The following is a 14,271-nucleotide window of genomic DNA, read 5'->3' as shown; positions in this document are numbered from 1 at the left end:
GGCGAGGTCAGACAGGGACACACACCTTTGTATTGCAGTCCTTGTGGGGACACAAGATTTCTCATTGACATACCCCTTTCCCCCGCCTCTCACCCTTGACTTATGTACATATATAAACCCAATAATAAGGACCTAGTTACTTTTTGAAGTCTTCATCCTGGAATTCAGGCTGAATCTTAAGGGGTCCAGCCAAATGGTCCCCACAAGGATAGTGTTTAGACATAAACTGGTACCCACAAGGTAGGCTAAAGACGTACACACGCACGTGGCAGGTAAGGAAAAGAAGGAGAATTAACAAATGTTTATTTATTATCAAGTGGATACATTATTTTGAGGAGAAAAAAAAACAATTGCATCTTGATCAGCTACAGAGAGAAGCCACTGCAGAACACCATGACATGACCTCAGTGTTCCTAGCAGGACGGGATCTGCTGTTAAAAATCCTGAATTCCACCTCACTCACTTAAAAACCGGAAGCTACCGTGATAGCACTGTTAGCACGTCACTAGCTGCCAAATCCATTCGAGAGTCGGCGTGAGCAGCGTTGCCATGGAAAACGTGTGTTGCTCTTCTTCACTTGTTCAACGCCTCGGTCATCTCAGGAACAGCCTGGAGGAGAGTGATGCAGTGATGATATTTGCACAAACATTCATGACATCATAAGGTTTAGATCTGTTGGAAAGTGACTTATGAGGAAAGAAAAAAAATAATGATCTTAATAAACTTGACCAACTTCAGGGCCAGGCAGCAGGGATGAGGATCAGCATCTCTGTGTGAGAGGTTCTCATCACACGTGATGCCTCTGCTCACAAGTGTTGAGGTCCGTTGTGATACGATGCAGTCGCTTCACTTGAGTTCTTCATTTATCCATTTTTACTTTAGGCTCACTAGGTTCTTTCAATTATTTATAACCGAAATATTTTTAATTCAGAAGGAATTTTTACACATTTATTCCGACAAAAACATTAAGTGCTGAAACATTTTTAGTCACACAACATCTTGTTTTTTTGGAATGGCATCAGAGTTACACAACAGAAACGTCATCTTTAAACCCAATTTCACGCCCCCCAGCCGGCCCAATGAGACCCTTAAGGAAATATTGGGGCCCTTTTCTGAGGTCAGTGAGAGCACAGGTTCTCTTTTTTTCTTCATGCCGGAGCTCATGACACTGTAATTCCAGGTGAACCAGTACACAAAAGAAACACAAGTGAAGTGGGACCAGCCAGGTCATCCACAAGGGACTCACTGTAGAGCCACTAATCAGTGAGGAGTTGCCATGGTAACTGAATGTCCTTCAGCGGATGACAAGCAGCTGTCACTTGCTTTGCTCCCTGTCATCCAAGTGTCTCTCAAACATCTTCCACTGGCTGCAGTGTGAAACTAGAATCTAGCTCTAGAGTTGTGGAAGGCAGAGCTACCGCCGCTGCTGTCTGGTCATGGTATCATTTATCTGTGGACTCAAACGCATCGCTTCAATCAGCCGCAGCGTGAAAGAGGATCTGAGCAGCGGGTCACAAGTCTGCCGCCCTCAGGTCCGATTACGGTCTGAAGACTTTGTCGGGACACCTGGGCCACAGAGGCAGACGTCAGTGCGCAAAAATGGAGGTTCTGGGCTTTCTGAGGAACAACTGTGTGTGGAGGAGTGGCCAGTCATAACACTCCAGGTGGCAAGGAAACTCTCACTCTTCCACCAGATGGACTTCTTGTTCCCCCTGATGGATATTTACTGCTTCCATGAGGCCACTAACTCCCGCTCATCCCTGCCCTTTCCCTTCATCCTTCAAGAACCATGGACAGCCTGGACTCACCTTGAACAGGTCGGCCACCAGCCCGAAGTCGGCCACCTGGAAGATGGGGGCTTCAGGGTCCTTGTTGATGGCGACGATGGTCTGAGGAGACACGCAGGGTCATGGCTCGGGCACGGATCACGGGTGAGCGAGGAGGGTTCCGATCCTTACCTTGCTGTCCTTCATCCCTGCCAGGTGCTGAATGGCTCCAGAGATGCCCACTGCGATGTACAGCTCCTGTGGAGGAGGGACGGGTCAGAACCAGGTCAGTCTCCAACTACCAACTCCAACCAACACACACCCCTGAACGCCTCACTGCCACCGTCCATTTTCATCAAGCGTGACAGTAAAACAGAGCAGGAACTAAATCAAACCTTTTTAAAAATCATATTTGTGATTCAACTTCACCTGGACTAGACTTACGAAAGTGAATTTCAATTATTTGCTCACCAGGCTATACGTTTATAATTTGCTAGTTTTTTCTCGCGGTCTGAACCCTGAGGCTTATACAACGATGCGGCTAATATTTGGATTTTTACAGGCTAAAGAGCGTCACGCTACCAAAATATTGAGCCCCGTCGCATCAAACTGAGTAAATCGCAGGCATTTTATTGACATTTTCGCCCGAGTGTCCGCAGCTCCGGGCACAGAGCCGATCTTCTGGAGGAGTGGAGAAGAGAAGCAGCAGCTGAGAGCGGCTGTGGTGTCAGAACTTCTTCAAACTTGAAAACAGCCCATTTTGAGCGCTTTAATGTCAATAAAAGATGTGAGGAGTTGATGATTGAAGTTCAGATCATTGCCCAGTTTGTTTCATGAGTCAGTCTCCACGCTGGACGCCATTTTCAAAACTAGTTTAGAAGTCATCCTCGCGCATTTTTAAGCCTGGTGCACCACTGACCTTTCTACGATGCAGACAGCACCACTGCACCCACGGCTTATGTGTGAACAAGATCTATTTCCTTCTTAAATTTCGCTAATATTCCAGTGCACTCTGTAGTCCAGAATTTACAGTAGATTAAAAAGTTTGTCACCCCAGTGACCTTCTGGTTCAGTGCTAGAAGATAAAAACAGCTAAATGACTGAATGATGTCACTCTTAAAAGAGACGATACTGTTGTGACGCAACTCAAACTATAGTCTGAATGAGTCGACTCACAGATGAGTTTTGCTGATTTAGCACAGCAAGGAATTCACCAACAATTACAAATTCTGGGGGTAAACTGCAGACACCAGGCTCATGTTTCACTCAGAAACGTAACAACTGGGTCATCACATTAGGAACTTCACTTCAGAGTGCGGCCGGTCGGATCCATCCGCTGCTGCACTCAGTGGCTTTAATGCAACAGATAAATCATTTAGGGCCCTAAATGTGCCATCAGGAAGAATCTGTGAGCGCTAATGTGTTGATAATCACAGCGGAGTAACCTCGCTCCATCACCTAATGGCAAGTTAACCTTTTTAAGAAGGGCAGGGCGCTTCTCGCTCACGCACAAGTGCATAAAGACATTAGCTGAGGAGAAGTTCTGGCGTCCTCATCGCAGCGAGTATCGAGCGTGTTACCCCACAGAACTCACCGGGGCCACGATCTTTCCGGTTTGTCCGACCTGCATGTCGTTGGGAACGTAGCCGGCGTCCACTGCAGCTCGAGAGGCGCCCACTGGAGGCACAAAACAGCGTCAATACAACAAGCAAGGAAAGGTTCGAATCCCCTGCAATAAGGCCTCACCTGCGGCGTTCATTTTGTCAGCAAGATCGTAGAGCAGCTTGAAGTTCTCTCCACTCTTCAGCCCGCGCCCTGAATGAAAACCTTATTAACAAAGGCACCAACAGAAGCGTCGGAGCGTCTAAAACGTCACTCACCTCCTGACACCACCACCTTGGCGCTGGTCAGCTCTGGACGATCACTCTTGGTCAGATTCTGCTCCACCCACTCAGAGACATCCATAGGCGAGGTAGCAGCAACTGCAGTCAAGTATCAACACAACGTCATCTTCCAACATGGTGGCTTACACTTTGTGTGTCACTTTCTGCTTTTGAACGTTTTGTGAAAGCCCTTTCATACGTCACCTCTTTCGAGGTGACGTACGTTTTTTATGGTGATGTTTTTGTGATCATAATCACTTGAACAGTGTGGAGACACACAACACGGAGTTTAACTTTTAATTTGAAGTCTGACTGACAAGCTGAAGGTCTGAAGACCATCAAGACTAGATGTTGTTTTTTTTCCCAGATTGCAGAGTGTAATAACACCATGAAACCTATTTAAAAAATCATTTTGCATCTTGTGAATAGACATCATTATAAAACTATGGACCAAACATCAAAGATAAAAAGGCAATTTATTTCAAAATATATTTTGACTTTTCTTTCAACAAATTTTGAGGGCAATACTAAAATGACGAACGAAAAGAAGAAATAAAAATAGCTGTATTTACTGTTGAACCAGTAGTGAACCAGTGGCTAAAACAGAAAAAAAAAAAAAAAAGTGACAGAAAATGATAACTTATCAGTTGTATAGTTTTAGTCCGAGGGCCCCAAAAACACAGGCAAAGGGCCACATTTGGCCCCCGGGCTGCACTTTGCCCATGTCTGTTGAATTGTATAAACCGCAAAAAATACCAAAAAAATGAAAAATGCCGCTTATAGTCCAGAAATTGCGGTATTTAGTTAGTCGGTAGTCAAGTCTAAATACCTGATAGTGACTAACATCATAAGTGGCTAATCTACACATGAGGTTTGCAAATTATTTTGGTTTCAGCTGTTGAACACTTGATACGGTCAGCTTAAATCCACCACTTCAAAGGAATGCAGAAAAGCTCAACAAATAACTTTCATTCTGAAATGAGCCAGACAACAAACTATACTCTGAAGTGTATTATGTTGAACTCGATAAAAGACCAACTCACATGGTTCAGTGTGTAAAGCTCGATAACCAACTGCCAAATGAAGCCAACGTACCATCTTCCTTCGTTGCACTTCCTCCTTCTGTGGCTGCAGCCTCGAACGACGTCCCTCTGACGGTGAACACCTTCACTGGCTCATTACATTTCACGGTGCTGAGAGCGTTACCTGTGGTGTAAAAGGAAAAGCCAAGATGATGAGTCAACAATCACGGACTCGGGCAGCCATTTATTCAACATTGAATATGAACCGTGGTTCTCTCTTTCATGAAGAAACGTATTAGTTATGACTTGTGTTGTTAACTCACCAGCATAGATGGTTCGAACAAACGTATCTGGTGACTTGATCTCAATAATATCTGAAATTGGAGCAACATCCAACTTGGCTGCAACTCTGGGAAGCAGGTTCTACGACAACAAATTGTACATTCAGCGAAAAACACACAGAAAATACCAACACAACTCAGAAGAAGCTGGTATTGCCACAGAAATATCACTTAAAAAAAGAAAGTTTGGGTTTGTATCTGACCTTCCCGAAGGCTGAAGCTCCGGCGCAGATGTGGGTGAAGTTGAACTGCTTGTGTGTTGCCAGGATGAGTGGAGTCAACTCCTCTGGAGATAAAAGTTAGATGTTTGAAACGCTGACTTGAAATCAAGTATTCTACAGGTAAGACCTTCATACACACCTGGAAGTGCACCTTTGTAGGAATCATGCTGGACCACCAAAACTTTCTTGACACCCTGAACCTTGCTGATTTCTTCTGCAACCTGAGGGGGGAAAGACAAAGCGCATAAATACAGTAAAGTTCAAGGTTAGAGATAGAGTTTCACGTGACAATAACAGCTGTCACCGAGCGTTCTCCTGCTGCATGATCAAGCCCTGAATGTCTCAGGAGGAGCAACTACAATCACCTGCCCCATAATACACGTTGACACTGAAGAGGAAAATTCAGATACTGTTTTAACAAGTTATGTTAAAAAATATATATTTAAAAAAATGTGTTGCTTACTGGAGTCAAGTTGCAACTGAAACACTCAAATTATTCACCTAATCTGGATAAGGATGAGCAACTTTGGATTCCTTTGATCTGATTCTGAGTGGAAAGTAAAAATGTGGTCGACAACAAACCTTGCCACAGTTTGCTCCAGCAACCAGACAGGACACGTCCCCACCAAGCTTGTTGGCAGCCGTGATGGCGTTGAGTGTGATGGGAGTCAACTTGTCATCGTTGTGCTCAGCGACCACCAGCGTGCTCTGGAACCGCTGCAAGAGACTGGTCTGTGGCAGAGATGGAGACATGTCAGACGGAAGTGAAGAGAAAAAACAAGGGCTCATGAACGATCGATGATAGAACAAAATACATTCAATCATTCCTATCTCTGAATATTGATGAAGAAACAAACACTTAGGCTGCACCATAGAAAATAACAATGATCTTTTCAGAAATTTTATGAATCGATAGCAGACCGCGTAAAGGAAATCTGGAAGGACGATTTTTTTTTTTAACCCTGAAATTTTCTTTACCTGTTGCATTTTTAAAGTGATTCACTCACCTAGTGTTATAGATTTAAACAGAGATTAAATCCAAGAACAAATTCCTCCTCATACTAAACAAATAATCCATCTCTATTTTGGGGCCTCATGTTAACACTTTCAAACAGATACATGAGCGTTAGCAAAAAAGTTATGCCCACCATAATAAACATGACTATAAAAAACATTATCACTGGCTTCAGTTACAACAAGTTAACCATTATGGACACAGAAGAATTAGAGGGCAGTTTTAATTTAAGTTGAATAGTGCATCAAGAGGATTCTACGTGAACTACCATAGTTTCAAACTTAAATTAGTTAGACAACAAAAGGCACTGCCTTTTTGGACAAATGTCATTATTGCTGACAAAGACAAAGCTAAAAAAAAAAAAAGGCACGTCATCATAAAGGCTATAATTTAAACTTCTGATCTGAGGCAATACCCAGGTGCATTCCTCTCACTCCTCTGTGGACATGGTACTGCAGTAGCTCCAGAAACAGTGTTGACTGCAGCAGCAGGTAGCGAGGCCAGAATTTAACAGTCTTTCCTGCAGCAGTTAAACACGTGTATTGCTGCTTTCAGGTATGATTCCTTTTCCTTTGTGATATTATTTGCAGGCTTCAGAGCATATTTGGATGAAAGTAAAGTACAATGTGTTTATTATTGTGTTTTTCTGAACGAAAATAAACCTACTGATGTCTAATTACTATAGAAACTTGACGCACTCTTCTGCTGATGACGTCCAGAAGAGGTTATCTGGTATCCAGGGAGACAAAGCTGGACTATGGACTTGCTTCACTAACATCATGACAGAAATACTTTGCACACTGAGTGTCCACACTGAGTGCTTTTTTTGTTTGTTAGTTGGTCGTAGAATTAGAGATGTGGCATTGTTGTGACGCTGTGTGTTTATGTTCCAACATTCAACATGAAGAATGTGCGTAAATCAAATTAATTATTTTCAAATCTCAAATAAATGTATTCAATTTGAAGTTTGTTTAAATTTGATTTTCATTTGACTTTAAACACTTCTGACATCGCATTCCTTAGAAACATCGACTCAGGTTGCAGGTCATTGATAATGTCGTTTTCTAAGGGTAGAAAGGTTGTTAATATTATTCAGTATCTTTACAGCGCTAAATGGAAGGATTATTAAATATACAGACTGTTTAGCCTCATGAAGAGAAGGTCACACACTTATGCAACGCTGTAGGTTTTGTGTAAACAATCGACCCACTGAGACGTTATTATCAGGTTCAGTCCCAGAGCAACAAGACAGTACCAGATGGGTCTGGAAATACTGGAACCATGTCACTCAGACCGGACTGAAATGCGCCGTCTATGAATACTTTAATACATAAACAGTCGCGTACATCAGCTTGTGTCGCCAGTTCACCTTCCAGTTCAGTCAATAACAATTCGGGGTGACATAACTGCAGGTTGCCACCTTTCGTAACCACAATGCTAGACATGCTAACAGACCTTATCTCCAAAAGAAAAGTAAATTGGTGGTTTATATCGTTAAGGTGACGAATATTGAAGGCAGATAACAATATAAAACAACAAATTGAGACGCTGTCAAACATGTTGTCCAACACGCAGTGCGGTGTGTGAGTAAATTAGCCGTCAAGCTAACGGCTAATGTAGAAGGATAGCTACAGAACCGCTGTTTTCATAATCGCTCCATCATGACAGGTGCAAATATTATTAACGCAACGTTAAATATATGCGTGTAAATTCTTACCAAGCCCCTCAGGTTGGTTTTGTTGAAGGTTCGAATCATGTTGAACACGTCTGCTGTGATGCAGCCGCTTCTGTGCCAGAGGTCGAGACAGGAATTCTCGCGAGATTTCTCACCGAGACCCGGCTCGCGACCTTTCCAATGAACCCAAATATTTATATTTTTTTCTTTACTCCGCGAAATTACGACACCGCCGACGAATTATTACTGCTTGTTTTGAAATATTCATGCATAACTGATGGCAGACCTTGACGCCAAGCACTCACTGAAGTTCTGTGTATTGCTCAAGGGCAAATGTTTGAACTTTTGTTTTTTTAAACACCACTTGGTCCATAAACTCTAAATGAACATACCGCAATTAAAGAAATGGATTACAGTTGAGAAAAAAATAATGAATTTACATAAAAAGGTTTTATTTACACAGGAACCAGGTCGTTGGGTCCCCCGCCCTCGACTGCCACCTAGTCCTCTTTGCACTCGACACCTATGACTCCCTCTGTGGGTGGTGGGTCCGCAGGAGGGACGGCCCATGTCGTCCTTTCGGGCTAGGCCCGGCCAGGCCCCATGGGCAGTGGCCCGACCACCAGGCGCTCGCATTCGAGCCCCAATCCCAGGCCGGGCTCCAGGGTGGGGCCCCAGCTGTGCCATGCCGGGCGACCTCACAGTCCTTGTTGGTAAACTTGTCATAAGGGCTTCTGAACTGTTCTTAGTCTGACCTGCCACCTAGGACCAGTTGGACATGGGAGACCATACCAGGGGCATAACACCCCCAACAACATAGCTCCTAGGATCCCACTCTCACCTATGGTCACGAGCTTTGGGTCATGACCGAAAGGATGAGATCGCGGATACAAGCGGCTGAGATGAGTTTCCTCCGCAGGGTGGCTGGGCGCACCCTTAGAGGTAGGGTGAGGAGTTCGGTCATCTGGGAGGAGCTCGGGGTGGAGTCGCTGCTCCTCCACATCGAGAGGAACCAGCTGAGGTGGCTCGGGCATCTGATCCGGATGCCCCCTGGACGCCTCCCTGGGGAGCGGGTCCGGGTCCGGGAGGAGACCCCAGGGAAGACCCAGGACTCGCTGGAGAGATTCTGTCTCCGGTGTGGCCTGGGAACGCCTCGGGATCCCCCGGGAAGAGCTGGAAGAGGTTTGTGCGGATCGGGAAGTTTGGGCTTCCTTGCTCCAAATGCTGCCTCCGTGACCCGGCCCCGGATAAGCGGCAGAAGAAGGTGAAGGTGAAGGAAGGTGAAGCTTTTATTTACCTCCTTGCTACATGTCCGAATGTGCAGCACCATTTGGTTGAGTAGTTTAAGCACAATTTGAAGGGGAAAATAAACAAATATACGCATCTATTTTTTAACCCCAGTCCGGGTGCATTCTCTATATCCTCCAGCAGAGGGCTCTATCTAATTCACAAACAGCAAGTATATCTTGGAAACAACATAATAACACGATCCAGAATCTAATTCGGAATGTTATGTTTACATTAGGTGTACAGCACAATACTATTCATTCCCAGTGAGGTAGTATAATTATTCAATCCTGGTGAGCCAAAGTGAGGGCTGAATTACTTAAAATAATAAAAGCAAACACATAAATTCTTTTTTTTTTTCAGGCGAAATCCCGAAACTAGAAATACCTTTGCAATTGTTTTAACTTAAGTACTTATTTTGTTTGTTTTTATAAAGGGCTAGGCTGGTGTGGTTTGGGTATTTTTATTTAAATGTCTCTCATTTATAAATAACGCAGATCAATCTGCAAATTATTTTAATAAAAATCTTTACTATTTTCATGAAACGGCTTCATTGAGAGAGAAATCTGAAAAGGTGCGGAGAAAAGCTGCGGGGAAACGTCGTGCAGGGCATTTGCATGGCCCCTCTCCCTGTGGAGGTCCAGGTCTGCAGACGTCACTGCTGGAGGATCTGTGTTTTCTCTCCTCCTCTCTGTCGGCGGCGCGGCACAAGTTTCTCTCCTGCCGCCAGGACCCGCACGCCGCTCCTCTCCTCCCGCTCCTCCTGCATGGTGGACATCCTGCTGCGCGCTTCTTTCTTGGATGATATGGGGGATCATTCCAAAAGTAAGCGCCGTGACGCCTCCATCTGATGTTGCTGAGTCTGATGCATGTCCCCTCCGACACAGAGAAGTCCGGACTCGCCATGTGTGTGGGCTGCGGAGGTCAGATCCTCGACCAGTACATCCTGAGAGTGTCCCCGGACCTGGAGTGGCACGCGGCCTGCCTCAAGTGCGCCGAGTGCAGCCAGTACCTGGACGAGACCTGCACGTGCTACGTCAGGGAAGGAAAGACCTACTGCAAGCGGGACTACCTGAGGTGAGTCGGCGTCCCTCCGCGTCTCCTCTTTTGAAACGTCTTTCTCACGGTGGCTCTCCGCTTCAGGCTGTTTGGAATCAAGTGTGCAAAGTGTAACTCGGGCTTCTGCAGCAGCGACTTGGTGATGCGCGCGCGGGAGCGCGTCTTCCACATGGAGTGTTTCCGGTGCTCGGTGTGCAGCCAGAACCTGCTGCCCGGGGACGAGTTCTCTCTGCGGGACGACGAGCTCTTGTGTCGGGCCGATCACTGCCTGCTGCTGGACAGGTCGGCCGCTGGAAGCCCGCTGAGTCCCGGTGGGCTTCCCGCCAGAGCCCTGCACTGTCCAGGTACCAGAGCCGCACCGGGAGAATTACTGGGAATTAAACTCATAAATACACCAAATACACCAACAAGATCAATAAAACTATAATCACCAATAAATGTGAGGCTAAAGAAGCATTTAAATAGATGAAAAACAGCTTTAAAAATGTAACATAATAACAGCCAGCAACTTTAAAAACAGTAAATTCCAATTGTTCCGGTTTAGTGACTTCTATATCAATAAGTAGAAACACTTATATTCGACATTATTCGAATGATTAAAATACCATTCACTTCTTTTAAATCCCGATCATCTTATATAAACAGTTTATAAAATTCAAAATTACGCATTTTTATTTTTTATTATCGAAAAAGATTTTCGCTGTTTTAACACCGTGTTATTGTTATTTATATTAATAACTATATTTTAATGGCAATAGCAGAGCTGTCTCATTATTATTATTATTTCTTTTTGTCTCGAATTAAGTATGTTAAAATAACGTTGTGTTTTTTGGGTCAATTTCTTTCTTCTGCAGAGAGTATGACTTGAAATCGAATAGTTTACAGTGACAGCCTTTAAAACACGTTTTTCTTTTGCATCTTAAATTATGATAACAGTAAAGATGATTATGATTATTATATTATTCTAATACATGTCTCAAAATATGTTTATTTCATCCTGTCGTTATTATAAAGTTTATAACCTCACAGTTATTCTTTGTTGCACTTCATTTTAAAGCGCTGAATTTACACTCCAAAGTGCCATAATTGACCGACTACTGCATTTATACACTGACGTTATGGGACGTTTGGATCAACTCATAGGCATCCTGTCGTCTTCAGAACCGGTGTCGGTCCGGCATCCACCTCACCACCGGAACCACGTCCACAAGCAGTCGGAGAAGACCACGCGGGTCCGGACGGTTCTGAACGAGAAGCAGCTGCACACACTGCGGACCTGCTACAACGCCAACCCGAGGCCGGACGCGCTGATGAAGGAGCAGCTGGTGGAGATGACCGGCCTCAGTCCGCGGGTCATTCGGGTTTGGTTCCAGAACAAGCGGTGCAAAGACAAGAAGAAGTCCATCCTGATGAAGCAGCTGCAGCAGCAGCAGAACAGCGACAAGACCGTGAGTCATTCCAGGCCTTTTACTGTTCAGATTTATGTATTATGTGTATCATTGAGTGTCATTGTTAGACAATGTCGAATAAGTGAACTGTGGAATATTCAGGACACTGTCCTAAAAATCCATTACGTTTTTAATCCGATATTTCGATATGATAATTTCAAAATAAAATTTAAAAAAATTTAAAAAAGAAGCTGTAATCGATGCATTTTTATTTATTCCCTTAGAAGTGTACTTCAAGTATTTATGCATTTTATTCTCTTTTTTAATGATGTTATGAATCTCACAGTATTTATATTAGTATAGTTTCCATATTAATAAAATTCACGTGCTAATGAACTGAATTTCAAACTTTAAAATATATTTAATGTCTAACATAATAGTGATGCTATAGTTTACCGATCAGATATTCATTTTGCATTCACATGATTATTATCATCATCATTATTATTATTATTTGAAGAAAGTGTGATCGTCAAATAAGGAAAAATAAAATTACAATCCAAGCAACTTCATCATGAAGTTAACAATGGCTCCCAAACTCAATGAGCTGAGGGACACCCTCATAAATGTTTGCATGGGTCCTGCCTCTTTTGTGACTGATCTCTTTGGGTGGCTCTGCAGAACCTGCAAGGTCTGACCGGAACCCCTCTGGTCGCTGGAAGCCCAATCCGCCATGAGTCATCGATCCAAGGGAATCCAGTGGAGGTGCAGACCTACCAGCCCCCCTGGAAAACCCTCAGCGACTTCGCCCTGCAGAGTGACCTGGACCAGCCGGCCTTCCAACAACTGGTCAGTGTTGAAGAGCAGCCACTGAGAGTTGTGCTCCATGATGCTGACATGGATAAATGTGACACCACGACTAAGACAGAATTCAACTCACAACCCTGAGAATGTCTCATCCACACCCATGAACATCTATTGATGAAATACTTAATGGAACGTGAGTTTAATGTGATTTAAAAAACAAAATATTCCGCATTTATCCACCTGAAACATGAATATACATTCATCACATTTCATGTCATATATATTTTAAAATACAGAATTCAGTCAAAGAACTCTGCTAAAAATAGTATTTAAAATATCTTAAATAATACGTCCCTCTAAAACCTAATAGTGCAGTCAAGCAATTGCTTTGGGGGACATTTACTTCCTATTAATGGAGGAGTTCAACAGTTAATGGTTTTCATCTGAAATGTTATAATGTTCATTTTGACACTTACAAATAAATGAAAACAAACCACTTCGTGAACGTTAATAGGTTCGTTGTAAAGGTCGAAATGCTAAAATAATAAAACAAAATAACAATAATGAACAAAATAATGTTAGGAAACAATTTGTCTGCTACTTGAGTCGTTTTTTCTTTTTGTTTTGTTTTTTTTGTTGCGCTTCATCGATTCCAGAGAGTCCAATGGCAAACGACGCATTCATTTTCCACGAAGCTTCATTTTCTAATTCTGCATATCAACCGATGTCTCTTGCGTTACCAGGTGTCTTTTTCGGAGTCGGGCTCGCTGGGAAACTCGTCGGCCAGTGACGTGACCTCTCTGTCCTCGCACTTACCGGACACACCGAACAGCATGGTTCCGAGCCCCGTGGACACGTGAGGACGTTTGCCGGTCCCTGAACGCACCACAAGACCTCAGTGACGAGATCAGTCGTGTTGAGCTGACAAACAACCATAAATCGAAGCCTGGTGGATATTAATTTTGAGGATACCCGCCCTGGAGTGAGGAACACAAACGTCTTGCTCAAGGACACGGACGTTTTAAGGACCTTTTGGAGCCAAACTGGACGAGCTGTGTGTTGGATTCAGTGGTGGAACTCTGCGGACGCGCATGATTGGCGACTATTGTACTATAAGCGCAAACTGTCTTCCAAAAAGTAACTTATTATTATTTATTAAAACATAGCCAACCTTATCAATAAATGGATAGTTCAACTGGTTGACGATTTTTATTGCTTGAAGGATATTTTTAGCAGCAAAAAAAAAACACCTGTTGCAATGAAAATGGCATTTACAAAATTATTGCATAAAAATGTTTTATACAATACGATTCAACCGAAAATAATAACCAAACACCTCTTTATCTTGTCCAACTATATGCAAGCGCCAGCAACACGTCATTTCTGTCAATAATCTTTATTTAAAAGTTTGACATGTACAATATAACAATGCAAGAATGTAAAACAAATTGATTAGAAATGTAAAATGTCGCCCTAAATCGTGAGCTGAAGCCAAACATTAAAAAAAAAATAATAATACTGGAGGGGTTTATTTTATTTAATTCCATTTAAAAAGTGATGACGCCAACTAGGTAAATTCTCCTCGACTTAAAATTGATAATAAGATCTAAGGTGAAAGGACAGAGCTAAGTCACTAAACCTGCTTGAAAGCAGCGTCAATATAAAAAGGCAGGGGCCCAGACAGAGGCGCGTCGTTATCTGGCTCTGGCATCACCTGCGTCGGATCCACTGGAGGGACCCACAACAGGGCCACTGACGGGACCCCGAGCCCCGGGACCGTCCTGGCGTGTCCTGAGTTTATTTTCCT

The 14,271-nt window shown here is 43.5% G+C and overlaps 2 protein-coding genes across 3 annotated transcripts; one reads left to right on the top strand and one right to left on the bottom strand.

Moving 5' to 3' along the window:
* Positions 1-282: 282 nt before the first annotated feature.
* Positions 283-8,059, bottom strand: etfa (electron transfer flavoprotein subunit alpha). The gene is made up of 12 exons (XM_053885339.1): positions 7,966-8,059; positions 5,816-5,965; positions 5,373-5,454; positions 5,216-5,298; positions 4,995-5,094; positions 4,745-4,855; positions 3,647-3,748; positions 3,513-3,581; positions 3,361-3,443; positions 1,959-2,024; positions 1,809-1,889; positions 283-609 (listed from the first exon to the last, which is right to left on the bottom strand). Exons 1-12 carry the CDS (start codon positions 8,002-8,004, stop codon positions 574-576), a joined length of 1,002 nt encoding a protein of 333 aa, XP_053741314.1. The 5' UTR covers positions 8,005-8,059; the 3' UTR covers positions 283-573.
* On the top strand, positions 6,655-13,625 carry isl2a (ISL LIM homeobox 2a). Of its 2 annotated transcripts, none has more exons than XM_053885338.1 (7): positions 6,655-6,803; positions 6,934-10,035; positions 10,098-10,287; positions 10,399-10,613; positions 11,431-11,717; positions 12,339-12,506; positions 13,208-13,625. In XM_053885338.1, exons 2-7 carry the CDS (start codon positions 9,828-9,830, stop codon positions 13,322-13,324), a joined length of 1,185 nt encoding a protein of 394 aa, XP_053741313.1. In that variant the 5' UTR covers positions 6,655-6,803; positions 6,934-9,827; the 3' UTR covers positions 13,325-13,625. The 2 variants fall into 2 exon arrangements, with proteins under 2 accessions (XP_053741313.1, XP_053741312.1); XM_053885337.1 differs by having other exon boundaries at positions 10,354-10,613.
* The last annotated feature ends 646 nt before the right edge of the window (positions 13,626-14,271 follow it).

Source organism: Synchiropus splendidus, chromosome 14 (assembly GCF_027744825.2).
Source record: "Synchiropus splendidus isolate RoL2022-P1 chromosome 14, RoL_Sspl_1.0, whole genome shotgun sequence".
Taxonomy (NCBI): domain Eukaryota; kingdom Metazoa; phylum Chordata; class Actinopteri; order Syngnathiformes; family Callionymidae; genus Synchiropus; species Synchiropus splendidus.
Note: the sequence above shows the minus strand (reverse complement) of the source record. Positions and strands in the feature narration are given on the sequence as shown.